The following is an 18,341-nucleotide window of genomic DNA, read 5'->3' on the forward strand; positions in this document are numbered from 1 at the left end:
AACTTTCATTTCTAAGTCTTATCAACTCTACACTATTCTAAAATACACAGTTAAGCACTCTAAATTAGGTAGTTAGCTGATAGGCCCCATACGATGATCATCGACCCCGGATCCTGATTTGACAGCGCCTATCGAATCAGGGTTGCAATCCAAGCGCGCTCCAGCTGCATCCTCGTAATGAATTAGCGGGGTAATGACTGTGCCACGCCTAGATTTTTTCAATATAAGGCTGAAGAGAGGCCTTGGGTATCTCCTGGCGTACATATCTCTCGCATGAAGTTATGGACGCAACAGGCTTCGCCATTGCAGCTCTTCGTGAGATTTGCAACATCGCCGTGTTCATAAAAACCATATATACGGACAGTAAAAACTATGATTCGGACAAAGACGAAATATCTTTCAAACTATCCCACGAGTTGGAGGTCCTGCGTCTTTTCGACCGATGCTTCTTCGACCCGGCCACCGGGGTTGTGGTGGACGGACGTATGGCCGGTCACCTGGATTTCGGGAAGGAGCATATCACAGAGATAATCGTACATTTGCGAAACACGCTTGAGATATATCGGAATGTGGGGAAAGAACATTTCGATGTCGACGTCATCCAGGACGACAATTCAACACTGGGGAAACGTGAGGCGTTCAAGAAGAGGCTGGCGGATTTGAAGAAGAAATCATGGAGTTGGGCTTTGTTCGATAAGGGGAGACTGCTTGAGGTCGTAGCCAGCTTTAAGGAGAGCACAGACAGACTGAAAGAGATATACTTTCTCATCATGCTCGATTCGAGCCGTGGGCGCGGGACCGATAACCAGAATCTCCAGCAAATTCGGTCCGTTGACCCTGGCCTTGCGTCTGGTCTCATGCGTCAAGAAATAGCGTGGAAAGTAGAATCGAAGCAAGAGATCAACGTCATAGAACCACTGAAGGGTGATATCAAGCCGGTATCTGGTAAGCTCATCGGCGACTGGGCAGCACAAAGAGTTTGGAAGTATTGTGAGGGCAGTAAAGAGAGTTTTGTGACGGTCGAATACAAGCGCTACCGCCCAGCCGATATTCTTGCAAACGACAAGCTCTTTCCGGATCAGAAAGCTTATATGCGGCTTGTCCGAGACCGAATCCAAGCGCTTGCTACGATTCTTCAGGATCCTTTTAGTGGTGATGGCGAGGCGGGAAATGCCACCGCCGCAGACGACCAAATCCTTCATACATTTAAAGCACTAGGCTATATCGACCGGGTGGAAGAGGGCCGTTTTGCCCTCCTATTTGAGCTTCCCAAAAACGCTCTCAGAGATCCAGGACCAGTAACTTTAGCTCAGTTCCTGAGCCGGAATGGAAGCATCCAGCTCGAGGAGCGTTTCTTTTTAGCTCATTGCCTAGGGACTACCCTATTTACCCTCCACAGCTCTGGCTGGTTGCATAAAAACCTCAGCAGCTCCCAAGTCGTTCTAGTCCGGAGTTCCAACAAAGAGTACCGCATAGCGCCTTATCTCACCGGCTTTGAATATTCACGCCCAGCAGACGAGAGAACGGACGGGGAAAATGATTATGACGTCCGGAGAAACCTCTACCGGCACCCTCACAGACAAGGGTACCCGCGAGAAGACTTCCGACCAATCCACGACCTTTTCTCGTTCGGCGTACTCCTACTGGAGATTGGGCTGAGGAGGACCATGGTTACCCACTTTGAAAAATACATACAGGAGCTCGAGAAGAACGGAGAATTGGCAGAGTCTGACTGGTTTGGCAAAGAAATGATTAAGCTGGCCGAGAATAAGCTGGCCGAGACGATGGGCCGAAGATATCGGGATGCAGTTTTGGCTTGCTTGAAGAGTAACTTTGGCATCGAGTCTAGGGATATGAGTAGGTCGAGACTGGCGATAGCCTTCAGAGACCAGGTCTTGGTGCCGCTGAAAGCGGGTATGGCGTTGTGAAGGATTGTGTTTGTATAGTGGGTGATATATAGAGATGCGGTTTTAGGCTGCTGTTTTTGGATACAGATGTTAGACAGCTTTTTTTTATGTCGAAGTTATTGATGTCACTTTCCCCCAACGAGGGCTTTTCTTTGGCTACCCCCCCCCCCCCCCCCAAGCAGTAAACCATTCGCATAGATGGACCATAAAGAATACCTCAACCTCGTCCTGTCAGCTAGCTACATTACCATATCCAAAGTAACTCATTCGAGGTGCATCCTATTGAATATCTCGCCGACTAGTTGAAAGAGATGTTGGATGGAAGTATGTACTGTCTAAAGAACATATAAGCCGTCAACAGGCCAATATCGATTCCTGAATAACCGAATCCGCCGGTCCTCAAGCTAGCTCATACATGCAGCTGGAGAGTATTTCGGGAAGTGTTGCCCGCTAATGAATCTATGGCCTAGCTTTTCTCCTTAATCTGTTCATCTCCCTGCTAGTTGGGGGGCGAAAGAAAAAATGCATGTGGTGGAAGAGTGTGCGGGTTTACAAGGAGCGACTGGAATGGGAAAGAGAGAGAGATGGCGATATTTATGGGTGCTAGCGTCATACTGCGGTAGCTTGCTTGCTGTGTTCCCGCACCTTATTCACATAATATCACTCGAACATATAGTGCGGAGTTGGTTAAATAGTGCTAGGGTCTAATCTAATCATAACTGAACTTCACGTCTCCACAGTTCTTGTCTATTTTAAAGAACATGCAGACAGCCCATTCTCGTCTCATCAGAACACAAAGAGAAAAAAAAAAGACAACCATTACAATTCACACCATCCCCGCTCCACGCTAAAAATCTAACCACCGCTCATGATCACCCCATTACTACAATACAATACAAACCCCACCTCAAAACAAAAACAAAAACGAAAGAAAAAAGACCCCCCACAAGTCCCACTCCTCTCCCCTCCCCCCCCCCCCCTCCCCTTTAAAACCCCCTCCTCCTCAAACTCGGCGTCATCGGCCTCTTCACAACCCCCACCGCCGTGCCCGGTCTCCTGACCACGGCACTCGTAGCGGGCCTCTTCAGCCCCCTGGCCGCCATGGCCTCCTCCCTCGCGCGCGCGTTGGCAAGGTCCTCCTCCTGCTGCGCCTTGTCCTCGGCCATCTTGGCCTCGATCTCCATCTTCTTGTTGATCTCGTTCTCGGTGGTGCGGCGCTCGCGCGCAGAGTAGCCCTTCTCCTTGACGCTGTAGAACACGCCGCCCAGCTCCGCGAGCCAGTGCGGGTCCACTGCGGTGACCGTGGACATGTATTCTTTGGAGGTGAGGATGAGTTCGTGGTAGACTGTTGTTGAGTGTTAGTAATGTGTTTTTGTTTGTATAGTTAGGAGGGAAAGGGGGAGGGGGGGGGGGGGGGGAGAAGAACTGACCGACGTAATCCGGCAGATATCCCAACCCATACAACGCACTCGTCGGATGCAACTGCACCGTCACGCTCGTCCTCAGGTTCGTATACTCGCCGATGCCCTTCACCTTCGCCGCCTGGTGGTAGTACCCGCTGCAGATGCACTTGCGGATCAGGTCCCAGTCGGTGCCGCAGCTGCTCAGCTCCATCTTCTGGAACTTCATGATGTCCATCAGCTGGTTGCGAATCTCCTTCGCGCGCCGCAGCGCCTTGGGCTGCAGAAAGTGCTGCACGCACCACCGGTCAGAGTACCCATTGCTCTTCCACTGCGTGTACACATGCAGCAGCGTCAGGTGGTCGCTCTCGGCGACAAAGAAGCGCTCGCGGGCCGCATCACTCTCCTCCTGCCGCTCCTTGGGGCGGTAGAACACGCTCGGCACCGAGAGCATCGACACGATGGTCAGCATCTCCTCGGAGCAGCCATAGTCCACGCTCATGATGATAAGCTTCGACAAGCTGGGCTCCATGGGGAAGTTTGCCATCGTCTTGCCGAGGCTCGTGAGGTCGCCGATATTCGAGAGCGCGCCGAGCGCCCACAGGTCGAACAGCGACGTGGTCATGGTGTCCTGCGGCGGCGGGTCCATAAAGTCAAACTCGAGCAGGTCGCGCACGCCGAGCGACTTGAGCAGCAGCACGGTGTTGCTCAGGTTCGTGCGCTGGATCTCGGGGATCGTCTGCAGGTACATCTCGTTGCGGAACGCCTGCTCCGTGTACAGCCTGTACGCCTTCCCCGGCCCCGTTCTGCCGGCGCGCCCGGAGCGCTGCGACGCGTTCGCCTGCGAGATGGGCGTGATCTGCAGCGCGTCCATGCCCATGCGTGGGTTGTAGACCTTGAGCTTCGAGAAGCCCGCGTCGACAACATACATGATGCCCTCGACGGTCAGCGACGTCTCGGCGATGTTGGTTGCGACAATGACTTTCCGCGCGCCGCCCTCGCCGCGCTCAAAGATCTTGGCCTGCAGGTCCGCCGGCATCTGCGAGTATATCGGCAGGATGTTGAGCTTCGGCGGGTTGTTGAGCTGCTTGAGGCGCTCCGCGATCACGTCGCACGTAATCTCGATATCCTCCTGGCCCGTCATGAAGACGAGGATGTCGCCTGCGCCCTGGCCGACGTGGATCTGCAGCACCTGCTTGACGGCGGCGTCGACGTAGTCTTCGCACGGCGACTTGGACCACAGGACGTCGACGGGGAAGGTTCGGCCGGGGATGATGTACTCGGGGCGCCGCCGTAGAAGCGCGAGAAGCGCTCGGCGTTCATGGTGGCGGAGGTGACAATGAGCTTGAGGTCGCGGCGGCGGGCGAGGATCTTTTTGATCAGCCCCATGAGGACGTCGGTGTTGAGGGCGCGCTCGTGGGCTTCGTCCATGATGATGCAGGAGTACTTGTCGAGGTTGGGGTCGACGAGGGATTCACGGAGGAGGACGCCGTCGGTCATGTCTGTTGGGAGTGGTAGTTAGCATATATCTAGAAGCCAATGATATCAAGATCGTGAAAAAGAAGAAACACCCACACTTGATCACCGTCTCATCACTCGTGCAGTCCTCAAAACGGATCGCATACCCCACCAGTCCCCCCAGCCTGACCTCCATCTCCTCACTGACCCTCTTTGCCACACTCATGGCCGCGACTCTCCTAGGCTGCGTGCACCCAATCATGCCATTCTTTCCATATCCATCCTCATACAGAAACTGCGTCAACTGCGTCGTCTTCCCACTCCCCGTCTCGCCCACCACAACCACAACCTGGTTATCCCTAATCACCCTCAACACCTCCTCCCTCACCGCAAACGCCGGCAGGAACTCCCGCTGCTCCCGCAGCGTCCTGCCCTTTGTCAACTCACTCCCCCCCCCCTCCTGCGGCTTCTGCTTCGCCATGTGCTCCGAGAACTTGTTGCTGCCCCCCCCATCCCCCTCGGCGCTGTCCGCAGCGAGCACAGCAGCAGAGTCCGTATCGTCATCGTCCTTCACCCCCAACACGTTCCCCAGCGCCGTGCCCGCAATATTCGTCGCCTCCTGCGCCTGCTTGGTGCGCTCGCGCTGCATGCGCTTCTCCTTCACCAGCGTGCTGCCCTTGCGACTAAACACGGCCATATCACTCTGCGGGTCCCGCACCGCCGGGATCGGATCCAACTGCTTCGTAAACACCCTCCTGCCGTCCAGAAACGGCGGGCGCAGATCGTGCACCAGCAGATGCACGCGCACCTCCTCCTCATCGTCCAGCTCGTCATCGCCATAGTCCGCGCGCTGCGCCACGCCGCTGGTCAGCATGCGGTTCGTCTCCCACGCGTCCACATCCTTCATCTTCTGCTGCGCGCGCGCGCTCATGCGCTTGCCTTGCTTCTTCTCGAGCAGCGCCTGCTCGCGCTGCTGGTCGGCCCACGTGTTGTCGGCGCTGCCAAACGGGTTGTGTGTCTCGTCGCCAAAGGCGTGGCCCAGCTCGTCGCTGGCATACCAGTCGCGGTCGAGCGCGCTGTCGTCCTCGGCGCTGATGACGCCTGGCCCGGCCTCCTCGTCGGGGTCGCGGTCAAAGGTGGACGGCATGCGAGGTGTGGCGTTGCCGAAGCGGGAGGAGCGCGCGGTGGATGGGCGGGCGTTGGCGTAGCGGGTGGCGTCGCGGAGGGGCGTGGGGTCGTGGCGGCGGAGGTTCTGCGGGGTGTATTTGGAGTCGCGGTAGGCGTAGTCGGTCCGTCTGCTGCCGCCGCCGCCGTCTCGGTCGTCTCTGCTGCCTCTGTCGCGGTCCCGGTCATCATTGCTGGCGCCGAGGCGGCGGGCGCGGTGGGCATTCAGTTTCTCGCGCGCAGCCTGCGAGAGCCCGCCGCCGTGCGAGGGCGTGTCCATCCTCCGCTCCCTGATATGTCTCCCCACCGGCAGCGCCGGCTTCTTAAACTCCACCACCTCCTTCACCTCCTCCTGCTTCTTCTCGCCATCTCTCCCCCCCTCTAGATCCAGCCTAATCCGCTTCGCCAGCCTATCCAAGCCTAACCTACTCTCCTTCTTCCCCCCCGCCGCCGCAGCCTCATCCCTACGCGGGACAAGCAGCCCCCCGGGCATCTCACTGCTGCTGCTGCTGCTGCTGCCATGGGCCAGCTCGTACCGCGCGCGCTGCTTGACCTCGTCGTACACGCCCGCGAGAAAGTCGTCTGTGTACTTTCCGAGCGTCTGCACGGCGGCAATGAACGTCTTGGGCCCGGGCTGGTCGCGCGCGATCTTGATGATGTTGGCGGCGAGGTAGGTGTTTGGTGTGGGGGTGGAGAGGTGGGCTTGGAGCTGCTGGGCGAGGTGGTGGGTGTATTGCTCGCTGAGCCCGGGGGGGAGGTCGGGCGTCATGGTTGTGTGTGTGTTTGGGTGGTGGTTCGGGGGGGGGGGTGAGAAGCTGGAGAGCGGATGGGCAGGGAAGGGGGGTGCCACAGTTCAGCCACAGGAGAGGAGCTGTTTGGTGTTCGATTCTCGCCTCGAGGGATCGGGGATTAAAAGATTGAGGGATTGAGCGCAGTCCTGGCAGTCTCTGCGGTGTGAATAGCAGAACAGCAGTCTTTGGTGAGTGTGGACATCGACAGTCCCTGGCAGCAGAAAGCCACCCACGCTCGGCTGCACACCCAAGCAAGTAGCACTACACACCAGGTACTCACACGCTCTCACTCGGCCTCTTCCAAGCTCAACAGCGCCAGACAGACAGAGATGATGTGGCACGCAACCCCAAGACATGCGCCACAATCACCGTGCTTACACACTGGCAGAGAACAGAGCAAACAAACGCCCATCACTGCCCGCGATATCAGATCTCCGACCATCCTCATCTTCTCCCCTCGCAGTTCGGTCCCTTCCCTCGCTACGTCGCCCCCGTCAGCAATCTACGCGAAACACCGGCTGACGACACCGACCTCTCTACGACACATGCAATATCCCTCCCCCCACAAACACATCCCCCACAACAGGAACAAGTTCTGAGATTCCATTCCATATATAACAACTGTGCCCCTCCCTCTCCTCCCTCTCCCTCTAACCACCCCCCTCCCTCTAACCACCCCCCTCCCTCTACATACACACATACACCCTCTCCCCTCTACATACACAATACAATAGATATATATACCAGAATCCCATCCTCAGACTACAACTACGACTACAACTACCAGAGACAGCACCCACCACCAGGAACCATGGCGTCCCTCAACCCGTTCCGCGACATCAACGTCACCGCCTCCGAAACACACTACACCTTCCGCTCGCCGTCAACGCCCGACGTGCCCGCCCTCGTCGTCGCCCGCCCCTCCGGCGACATCAAGCTGACCGACTCGCCCAAGCCCGGCGGGAAGCGTGTCACCAGCATCGCCGGCATCCTAGGAATCATCAAGCTGCGACTTGGTGAGTCCCCCCCCCCCCCTCCCAAGCCTCTCTGGAGCTCTGTAAAAAAGCTTACAAGGGCGCTTCTAGATAAATACATCATCATCATCACCAAGGCGCAGCTGGTAGGGCGCATCCGCGGACACATGGTCTACAAAGTCCTCGCGACCGAGTTCCTACCCATGCGCGAGCGCCAGCTGCACGATGCGGACGAGGACCTGTATCTCACGCTGCTGCGCACTCACCTGCGCACGGGGCCCATGTACTTTTCGTACACGTTCGACCTCACAAACAGCTTCCAGCGGCAGTCGGCCGCGGACCTGGCGGCGCCGCTGTGGCAGCGGGCGGACGATCGCTTCTTCTGGAACCGGTATATTGCGTCGGACCTCATTGACCTGCGGAGCTCCAACCCTGCTGTAAGAATGGCCGCCCCCGCTTCTCTGTGCTTCTGGTAGCTGATATGGATATATATAGGTCGATCCGTACATCCTGCCTACATTCTTTGGCTTCCTCACGATAGCCACGACCGCCATCAACTCCACGCCCTGCACCTTCATCCTCATCACCCGGCGCTCCCGGCACCGCGCCGGAACCCGCTACTTCACGCGCGGCCTAGACGTCGCCGGCAATGCCGGCAACTTCAACGAAACCGAGCAGATCATCGTCCTCGGTGACTCCGCCGGGGGTCTCGGGGGTCACGGCTTCTCCGCCCAGAACCTCTCCCCCGCCAACACAAAGAGCAGCCTCGACAGCGAGCAGGCGCAAGTCTTCTCGCACGTCCAGACCCGCGGCTCCATCCCCGTCTACTGGTCCGAGCTCAACACGCTCAAGTTCACGCCCACGCTGCAAATAAAGGGCATCGACCACGCGCTCCCCGCCGCGCGAAAGCATCTCAGCGAGCACATCCGCCTCTACGGCGAAACCCACCTCGTCAACCTCATCAACCAGAGCGGGCGCGAGGCGCACATCAAGGCCGCCTACGAGTCCGCCGTCAAGCTGCTCACCCCCGCGCCCAGCGAGCATCAAGAGTCCTCCTTCGTCACCCCCGAGCGCTTCCGCGAGATTGCGCCCACGGGCACAGCCGCCGGCGGGCTCCTCGACAGGCTGTACTACGTCTACTTCGACTTCCACCACGAGTGCCGCAACATGCAGTGGCACCGCGCCCAGCTGCTGCTCGACAAGCTCCCGCTCGGCGAGCACCGCTACTTCCACTCCGTCGGCAGCGGCCACATGGCCTCGGTCAAGTCGTGGCAGACGGGCGTCGTCCGCACAAACTGCATGGACTGCCTCGACCGCACAAACGTCGTCCAGAGCATCATCGCCCGCACAGTCCTCGCCCAGCAGATGATCGATGCCGGCGTCATCCCGCCGGGCACCAACACGGCCGCATACACAAACTTTGAAGCCCTCTTCCGCAACGCCTGGGCCGACAACGCCGACGTCGTCAGCCGCGCATACTCCGGCACCGGCGCACTAAAGACCGACTACACGCGCACAGGCGTGCGCACAAAGGCCGGCGCCATCGCCGACGCTTCAAACTCGGCCACGCGCTACATCCGCAACAACTTTGCCGACGGCCCGCGGCAGGACGCGTTCGACCTCTTTCTCGGCGTGCACCTGCCCTCGCCGTCCACGGGGCCGCTGCGGCTCTCCACCGACCGCAGGCCCGTGCTCGTGCAGGCCGTGCCGTATCTGTTCGCGGCGGCAGCCTTCTTTCTGCTTGCCGCGCTGCTGCTACCGCGGGGTGCGGCGCCGCTGCCGCTGCCGATTGGGGTGTTTGCGCTGTGCTGGCTGGGCGTGGGCGTGTGGGCTGCGGGCTTCTTGGTGCGCTTTGGCGTGCTCTATGTTAAGTGGCCGGTGCTCAATCCGCCGCAGTTCTGTGTGGAGGCGGTGTTGAAGGCGGGGAAGGAGGTGGAGAGGGATGTGGTGGTGGGGAGGTGGGTGGCGGGTGGTGGGGAAGGGGCGCTGAAGGGGCATAGGGTGAGGAAGAGTGTGTTTGGAATTGAGAAGTTGGAGGAGGGGAAGAAGAGGATTGAATAGGAGGTGTTTTTTCTTTCTTTGGGCATGGGGCGTTTGTGTTTTTTGTTTCTTTGTTGGGTGGGAGGTGGGAGGGGGGAGGTGTGGTAATGGATATGGACATGGACATGGACCTGGGTATATTAGATATAGGATAGAAATAAACTTGCCATTTCTTCGCTATCGATCTGCTTTTGTGAATTAGTGTTTTGTGTATCGTTTATTCGGTGCAGTGTGTGTAATCCGAAATATTTGGAAGAATTCCTATGCAGGCTGGCACCCCCGAATCTAGATCTTTCACAGTAAGCATTAAGTTTATAAATGCAATTAACAAGGTGAGCAGTAGCTAATAGAGACGTTTGTACAGTCTGTTATTCGTGGCCGATAAACACCTCGACAGAGGCGTAGGTTGGCTACAGCGTTTATCACCACTGGGGGGGTCTCATAGATTCAACTACCTAACCCCGGCGGGAGAGATCCATATACCCCGCCCCCGCCACTGAACTTGATCCTCCCTAGTACAAGTACCTTAGTCTCACTCTCTTCACTTGGATTAAAGGCGGGATGGGCAACTACAAAGTTTCTATCACGGGTTTGTGAGTCCGAGTGATAGCCTGTGAATAACGGTTTATTGAAGTGATGAAGTCATGAAGTGATGAGGAGCCAACTTGATATTAATTTATGCATTTCTTGATAGACATCGTGTCTTCAATCTAAGACATATTACATTATACGTATACCTACAAGAGGATGGCCAGCTGTCGGCCATGCTAAAGTACATCGTGGTAGATTGACATGGCAGGGTTAGGTTTCCCCACTTAGCTCCCCTTACCCTCGCCCGCCCCCGCCCCCGCCCCCGCCCCGTTAAGTACATGTATTACTTGCGGGCCACGGACAGTTATGTGGGCGAGCGAGCGTAGCCAGGCTCGTCTTGCTACACCTTCTCGAGTGGGTCTGAGTTTCCCCATGGCCATTATGGGTTCAATTTTAGAGTATGTGGGGTGTATGTCATTGTTATATACTGAGAAATGAAGGACAATCATGCCAGAAGCTTGATCTAGATCTCAGGAGGGTCCTTTCGTGAATTGAGCCCCCATGGTCCCGCGAAGGGTACATATATGACGGCCAGAGCATCACCTCTTGTAAAATCTTTATTTTTACCTGGAGGCCAGTGGGGTATGTGGTAGTATCGAGCATCAGATATATCTCTGGCCCGTAATTATAACTGCAGCCTGATTACATACATGTATATCTGAGCTTCTCGCTCGTAATTTCTCTCTCCTCCCATTTATTGAAACTCTTTCAGACCATATTTCATAGTAAGTAGATACTATAAAAGAATATGGTCTGGAAGAGTTCGCTAAACCGGCCTAATCCTACATCCGGCCCTGGAGACCGATTAGCCAAATAATAAGCGATAAGTTAAGACAATCTGCAATTGTAGCTAGAGTTCTAATCGATATCACACATACCCCACCAAGGCCCTCATGCCCCTCCAAAGAAAGCCAAAAACAGACAGTAAATACACAAAAAGTGATGCTGCGACTATACGCCACCCACGGTCTACAGGTTCTAATTCGAGATTGAACACTGCTTCCCGTGAAAGTGTCGTACTTCCCGAGCATCACTCCCACCCCCGGAGTTGAACCCACGACCCCCGGACGTCCCCAGACGGCCATGGCAGTTCAACCCACGCGGTGTAGCACAGGACGAGGCGTCTACCACTAGACTACCTCGCCCACACAATTTTCAAAGGCCGGGAAGTAATACTTAAGGGAGCGAGGGTGAAAAGTGAGCTAGGGGGGCACCTAACCCTGTAATCACAATCTACCACGAACGTATCCACTTGTAGCAGATAGTAGATGGAGATCGCCGTTGAAGGTCCGATTGAAGGAGTTATAGAAACTACCGTAGATAAGGCGACCCTCGCCCCAATAAATTGCGGGTTATATGTATGTAGGGCACTGGTTCGACGAACCGGCAGCTAGCAGCCAGAGGTGACTCAACCCACCGCCCGCCAAAAGCTAGCCCTGTCCGCTGGAAAACCCCTCTTTACACACTACTTTTAAATATTACACATGTTCTTTCTTCTCCATGCGGAACCATATTGCGACCCATCTCCCATAGTGGCTACATCTACATCACTCTATCATGCCCCCCCTCTCCTCCGAAGCCTAGTGACGATTGGGTAGCTACTGCACATACGACCTTTTGGTTCTATTCGGGGGATTGAGGTGTGTAGTTCGATCGTGATGATGAGTTTTTCTCTAGATCTTGTTTATATATATAGGGCACAATATAGCTAATGTCACATTGAATAGCTTGCCCTGCTTCGATCGGTAACGTAATTTAGGATGCACCCACCGGTGGCCAGTAGGATGGTTACCTACACCCTATGGCACCTTTGATATGGGCTTTCTTCCCTCCTCATACCTGGGGCCATCTTCTCAAGCGCTTACCCACGCCCTTCTTTTTTCAGATAACACCACACCCCTATTATTCCCAGACAACTCACCAGGAGCAGTCAAAGAAGTACGCCATCAAAGAAGTGCAAAAACCACACAATTATCCCAGAAGTAGAAGAAGTCTTCTCTGAGCACCAGTACTCTTTTCATTTCCCGCTAAATGGGGCACAAGGTATCACTCGTCTGTGCTGCGTGCCAACCCCTTCCAGGATCCTAGTACCAGAGGAAGAATAGCCGGCATGGAGACGAACATACAGCCCACCTATAAACGAGTGACGGGCTGTGATTCGGGTCCTTGGATCTCTATCGATGCCTATAACAGCACGAGTTATTTTTTCCCGATGGCTACTGATCTTAGAGATGGAAATGCATCCTAAGAGGAACGATAATGCCAAGAACCGGAAGTCTCTGGATTCAGTCGACCCGAGAAGAAGAATGTTGGCATGTTCGATTTGCATTGCAAGCCACAGCGAGAACCGGCCGGAACGCATCGTTTTGTTCCCGTCGCGGTTCAGTTAGAAAAGTACCCGGAAGTGCACAAAATCCCCTTCAATAGTAGTACGGGTATTCGGTTATAGTTTTTTTTTCTTTTCTTTTCAGCGCCAACACTACAGTCCGAACGAATAGGATACAACTTCTATAGTAAAGTATATGCAATACTACACTTACGGCGCTATATTCACTGCCGCAGGAATCCCGATCGTGAGTTATAAGCCTTACCATACGTAGGAATCGGTAGGATATCACCTCCGTGGCTATGAGGCCATTATTACTGCTGGATTTGGGAACATTCATAGCTAATGGATCTATCCCGTCTTTCTTATGCAAAGATTGCTTTCAACAATCGCTCCATGCTGTGCCTCTTTCCGGACCCCCGAGATAATATTTATATACAATTTATAAAGAATAGGTACATGCAGTGAAGGAGCAAAAAAAAAATAACAGTTCAGTTTTTACCCCCACCTCCCACCCTCCTACCCCCACCTTTTCGTCTGCCCCCCCAACACACGCACACACACATTCCTCCCGCTCTCTGTTCTACATGCACATGCACTACAACCGTAGGGGGAAAAAAAAGATATAAACACCCCGCCACCAAAATAACTACTCAAACAATATATACTATATCATATCGCCCCCAACTGCTTTCCCAGATATAATCCGCGCCATGTAAAATGATCTAACCGTTTACTCACCAGCAAATATAAAAACGCATTTACAGCAAGAAGAGAGAAAAAATCAGAACATGTAGGTGAGATTCATAAAAGCCGATAAAGAAAATGATGGAAAGAAAAAATAAAGAAAGAAAATTCACAACCTGCCGCTGCTACATGCTTCTAGGCCCGCTTCGAGTGACGGCCCCAAGGAACCACCCTTCCATCCCTCGTAACCTCCGTCCCGATTCTAAAAGCAACCTCTTTTGCAATTCTTGGCTCCTTGTCGATCAAGTTCTGGCAAGCTTCCAGAGTCCTCGGATAATTTCGGTCGTAATCCTTCATTAATCCATCTGCAACCCTATTTCCTTCCCTTATCGAGTTCTCAACCTGTCGCAGCTCGGTTGTCATTGTTTCGAGAGTCCGGATGAAGGGGTAGAAGGTTGGCATTTTGGGCTTCATATCTGAGGCCTGGGTGTAATAGTACCCCTTTCGTCCGGGCCACCCTGGCATTAACTTTTTCTCACAGACCGTGAAAGCTCGGTTTAGGTCTCCCCCTATGGTGAATGCTTGAACATAGTCGTTCCAAACATTATTGTCGAACTCGTACCCCATATTCACGAGAATCTGCATCTCTATATCTATTGATGTGAGATCATCGGCCTGTGACATGGCTTTGATGAAAATGCTGAACGGAGAACAAAGGGTGTGACGCTTAAGAAAGATCGCAGTGTTCGTAGTGGATTGTTGGACAGGTTTAGCCAACCTTCCGGCAAGTCTTTTGCAACTCTCCCACGTTGACCTCACGCCGTCGGTGTTGTTTGCCTTCATATGTGCATTCATCAATGCTATATACATCTTAAGTGTGGGTCTGGTTCCACCGGGCCTCTGCGCATGGGCTAGATTGAGGAATTCTTCGAATTTCTCCAGAGCTTTTGCGTACATGCGTTCTTTACCGTAAATGGAGACCAATGGTGTGAAAAGCCAAGGAGGAGTTGCCGATTTGACTGGGTCCATTGATAGAAGGTCCAACACTTCGACCTTTTTGGTGACCTCTACTAGGATCTCATTTGCAGACTCCAATGCCAGTGCTCCACCCCGTAACCGCCACTTGGAGTGTTCCAAGAATGCTGACGCCTGGATAAGAAGTGCTAGCGAAGTAGACTGAGGCGTGATTTCCTGTTTTCGCATTTCCCGAAACGTATCCCACACCTTTCCAGTATCCCTTCTACTCATGTGTCCCACCATAAGAATAGAGTAATGAATCTCGCTCGGTTGAAATCCTTCTTCCTGTAAGACCTGTAGGATGTTGTAGGCGGCCTCAACTTTGTTGATAAGGCATAGCGAATGCATGATAATTCCGTAAGTGTATTCGTCGAAAGGTACACTCAAGTTTCGCATACGGTGATATGCTGTGTTCAGCTTATCTGTTTGCTTCCTCGAAGCGTATCCCGCGAGCAAGTTATTCCACAGCTGTGTTGTTTTGATTGTAGATTCCGGTTTCTCGGCTCTGTTGTCTTCCACCTTTTCTAGAATTGTCTCTGCAGCCTCAATATCGTCTACAGACACATGTGCAGCGATTAAGGCTGCATACATCATGTTGTTTGGTTCGAAACCATTTTCCATTGCCTCGTCAAACAACCTCTTGGTGTTTTCAATATCACCACGCTCCGAAGCCATGGTTATCAATGTAGTGAAAGTATATTCATCGGGCTTTAGGTTGGCAGCATACATATCCTGGACCCGGTTTAAAGCCCCATCCACGTCATTTGCCTTTGCATGAGCATTGATGAGGATATTGTGGGATACTCTATCAGGTGTCAAACCAACCTCCTTGATTGTGTTGAAGACCTTGACCACCTCTTCCAATTCCCCACGGATAGTATGCGCCTGCATCAGGTGATTATACGGGAATACGGTTTGCAACTCAAAGCGCTCGAAAAACTGGCCCACCAACTCCTTCACTATACCCGACTCGCCCCGTCGTGCCATTTCCTTCATGAGAATGTAATAGGCTTGTTGATCAGGTTGGGATCCGAAAGCGAACCAATCATCGAAAACCAGTTGCATGCCCTTCCAATCCAGCTGCTCCCTGAAAGCGCGGAGTGCAGCATTCAACACGCTATCGCTCGGCTTGATACCAGCAAATTCTCGGTATTCAAGATATATATCTGTGGCTTGAACGAAATCCTGGTGGCGGTAAAGGTGAAAAAGGACGTGTTCGTAGTCTGCGCTTCTTTTTTCCATGTTTAATGATTGCATAAGGTCCCATATATGCTTGTATTCCAGAGAATCATTCGGGGAAACCTGTGGAGATGTCAATGATTCCAATGCTCCCCTCAACAGCTCCTCAACAAATCGCTGTATCGAACCTCCTCTTTGCATTGTTTCTGCCATATGAATGAATTTTTCCTTGAAATTGGGCACCAATATGGCAATCAAAGTAGTATTGAGTGAATGGGGGTGTGTCGGTGGGCAACTTTCTAACAGCTCCCATGCCTTCACTGCCATCCCAAAGTCGTAGTCGATACAATGTGCAATGAACTGCTCAAAGCCTGCAAGCTTCGAGCTATAGCCTCGCGAAACATTGGTCTTCAGAACCGAAAAGGCAGCATCAATCATACCGAGATCAAGTAGGGCAATGACTATCTTCGAATATTCATCTGGTGTCCTTTTCTCGGCTGATATATGCTGGAACATGGTCACAATCCTTTCTTTATCGATCCGTCGGTCTGAATACTGTAAATATGAGAGCATCCAATATCGTTGATCTTTCTTAGCTGAAAGGTTTCCTCTATCTTTCTCGTTTAGATAATGATACCATGCCTGATCGTAATAAGCTTGTTCTCCAGACCCTTGCAGATGTTGAAGGCTTATAAACCGTTCATCCCACTCTGGCATGGCTTCGGCGTCAGGGAATCTAATTTCCGGTTCAAGTCCTGGCTCCTTTCTTACAGTTGTGTATAGTCTTTTAGATCCATGAGAAAATACTGTTCCGGGCGGCAAATACTCGTGATCCTCTCTGCGTAGTGGCATCGAAAAATATCGTAAAAATGCGAGTGTCTTTGCTGGGTATAGAAATTCCAATCGAACGACATCCTTCGTGGCACTTCGGCCCTTTAAACAACCCTTCTCACGACCCCCCTCTACATTCTCCTCGTCGTAATTATCTGGTCCCTTTCCGCCACTATTTCCCAACCCAAATCCAAACAGGCTTGTTGAACTGAAATCCAATTCACCGGCTCCGTGAACCCAGAATGCAGAATGTAGCATCCTCTTTTTCAATTGTCCACGTAGAAGACGGCGACCGCAAGTCTCCAATCGAATGGAAACCCGTTCGAGCATACCCCGTGAACACCCCAGCTGGTAACCGTAACCGTACAGGCGAATTGAATGTGATGTCTGTAGAAACGGAGGAATGATCAGGCACTCAATTCTTGAAACAAAAATCACACAAACATATAAAAAAAAATTTGATTACAAACCTTCAGACATGCCCTCCACGCGCGAAACGTGATATTTGCAGCCGCGGGAGGCTTTGAAACTAATTTCAGAGGAATTGAAGCCCAAATGTTCAATGTGGCAGCTCCGATGGCGGGGTTCCGTCACGACTTGAAGCAACAGAGGTGGGACGAGAAACGCCTGGACAAAAAAAAAATGCGGCTCGGTGACTAAGACACGCCTCAACATGTGACGTTAAGAAAGGAAAAAACGGTCTACAACGTCAACACATCCCCCAAAACTTATATAACAACGAGATATGGCGAAGGAACAGTTCAAGGAAAAGCCTGAGAGAAGAAAGGGCTTTAATGTTGGCCCTGCCAACCTACCTGACGGAACCTACAGGCGCAAAGGTTCAGACCACTCACCTCTTGAAGTATTGTTGAATTCACCCACTAATATCATCATTCACGCTCTAGTTGTCAAGATTAAAAAGTCTCTCATCCACAAAGCAAAAGTCAAGAAAACATTCTCGAAGGTCGTCTCCAAAGATGAATCATCTACCGACCCATACGCAGCCCAGGCGCAAAAATATCTCGAAGAAGCCGTAATATTGAAGGAGCAAGAGGAGAAAGAACGTGCTAGGATACGGAAGGCAACAGAAGAGTCGGGGGAGATGGAGAAAGACGCTCCAGAGCCCAAAGTCCAAAAGATGCACCCAGAGCGACAAGCTGCATTGGAGACTCCAGCACCAGTTGAAGAAAATTATCAAGAAGAAAAAGGATATCGCTCACGGCGACCCCCGAAGAAGCCCAAAACATCATCTTTCAAGCGCGAAGAGGAATATGCAGCAAAGATTCAGGCGGAACGTGAGGCAGAATTAAAGGAGATTGAGCAAAAGAGGAGGAATCGCGAACATAAAGAAAGGGAGAGGCAGAGACGGAAGAACGTCATGGGTGCCCGGACAGCGAAAGGTCAGCAGAAGCTGGGGAAGCAGGGCTCAATGCTATTGGATAAGGTTAAGGCCATTATGGGCTCATCTTGAAGAAAGATTAAACCTATTTCTTTGTTTCATTTAAGTGTTTCTGGCGTTTCGTGTCTTTACTATACTACATACAGTGGCACGCATTTACTAGCAATACATGAATTGTAATTCTTACACAAACTTAATGAATACCTCATACAAATCTCAAAACGTCACATTTAAGTTGTGAATATTTGATTGTGCCATATTTCTGGACACTACTACACACCAATCGCACTGAATCATAGGCCATCACTCACCGATCTGACACAATTCTCCATTCCCTAGGTCTCATTTAATATTTACCTACATGTACTTATGCGTTTAGGTGTTATTTCTAAATTTCATGAAATCAATCCTTTCATTTGGAGGGTAGTTTGCTAGAATCGCATATATGGGTTTCAGCTACGTAGGCACACAAATCTCAAAATTGCGGAATTTCTGTCTTGCTGCAGCTAATCTTGCGCGATAGGCACATTGCCGATATCTGCCTATCAGTCTATATATGGGTGGTAGAGAAATCTGT

At 52.5% G+C, this 18,341-nt stretch overlaps 5 protein-coding genes across 5 annotated transcripts; 3 read left to right on the top strand and 2 right to left on the bottom strand.

Moving 5' to 3' along the window:
* Positions 1-281: 281 nt before the first annotated feature.
* LAJ45_00356 (uncharacterized protein) lies at positions 282-1,928 on the top strand (the record flags this gene model as incomplete). Its single annotated transcript, XM_046109957.1, has 1 exon — positions 282-1,928. The coding sequence occupies one exon, from the start codon at positions 282-284 to the stop codon at positions 1,926-1,928; it is 1,647 nt and encodes a 548-aa protein (XP_045976650.1).
* A 965-nt stretch (positions 1,929-2,893) lies between these two features.
* Positions 2,894-6,698, bottom strand: LAJ45_00357 (uncharacterized protein; the record flags this gene model as incomplete). The annotated part of the gene is made up of 4 exons (XM_046109958.1): positions 2,894-3,252; positions 3,338-4,525; positions 4,588-4,809; positions 4,883-6,698. The coding sequence occupies 4 exons, from the start codon at positions 6,696-6,698 to the stop codon at positions 2,894-2,896; spliced, it is 3,585 nt and encodes a 1,194-aa protein (XP_045976651.1).
* An 833-nt stretch (positions 6,699-7,531) lies between these two features.
* Positions 7,532-9,755, top strand: LAJ45_00358 (uncharacterized protein; the record flags this gene model as incomplete). Its single annotated transcript, XM_046109959.1, has 3 exons — positions 7,532-7,736; positions 7,806-8,131; positions 8,190-9,755. The coding sequence occupies 3 exons, from the start codon at positions 7,532-7,534 to the stop codon at positions 9,753-9,755; spliced, it is 2,097 nt and encodes a 698-aa protein (XP_045976652.1).
* A 3,778-nt stretch (positions 9,756-13,533) lies between these two features.
* Positions 13,534-17,040, bottom strand: LAJ45_00359 (uncharacterized protein; the record flags this gene model as incomplete). The annotated part of the gene is made up of 3 exons (XM_046109960.1): positions 13,534-16,573; positions 16,698-16,752; positions 16,836-17,040. The coding sequence occupies 3 exons, from the start codon at positions 17,038-17,040 to the stop codon at positions 13,534-13,536; spliced, it is 3,300 nt and encodes a 1,099-aa protein (XP_045976653.1).
* Positions 17,041-17,110: 70 nt separating this feature from the next.
* On the top strand, positions 17,111-17,836 carry LAJ45_00360 (uncharacterized protein; the record flags this gene model as incomplete). Its single annotated transcript, XM_046109961.1, has 2 exons — positions 17,111-17,204; positions 17,271-17,836. The coding sequence occupies 2 exons, from the start codon at positions 17,111-17,113 to the stop codon at positions 17,834-17,836; spliced, it is 660 nt and encodes a 219-aa protein (XP_045976654.1).
* Positions 17,837-18,341: the final 505 nt, after the last annotated feature.

This window comes from Morchella importuna, assembly GCF_003444635.1.
Source record: "Morchella importuna strain M04M26 chromosome Unknown Morimp01GS001, whole genome shotgun sequence".
Taxonomy (NCBI): Eukaryota; Fungi; Ascomycota; class Pezizomycetes; order Pezizales; family Morchellaceae; genus Morchella; species Morchella importuna.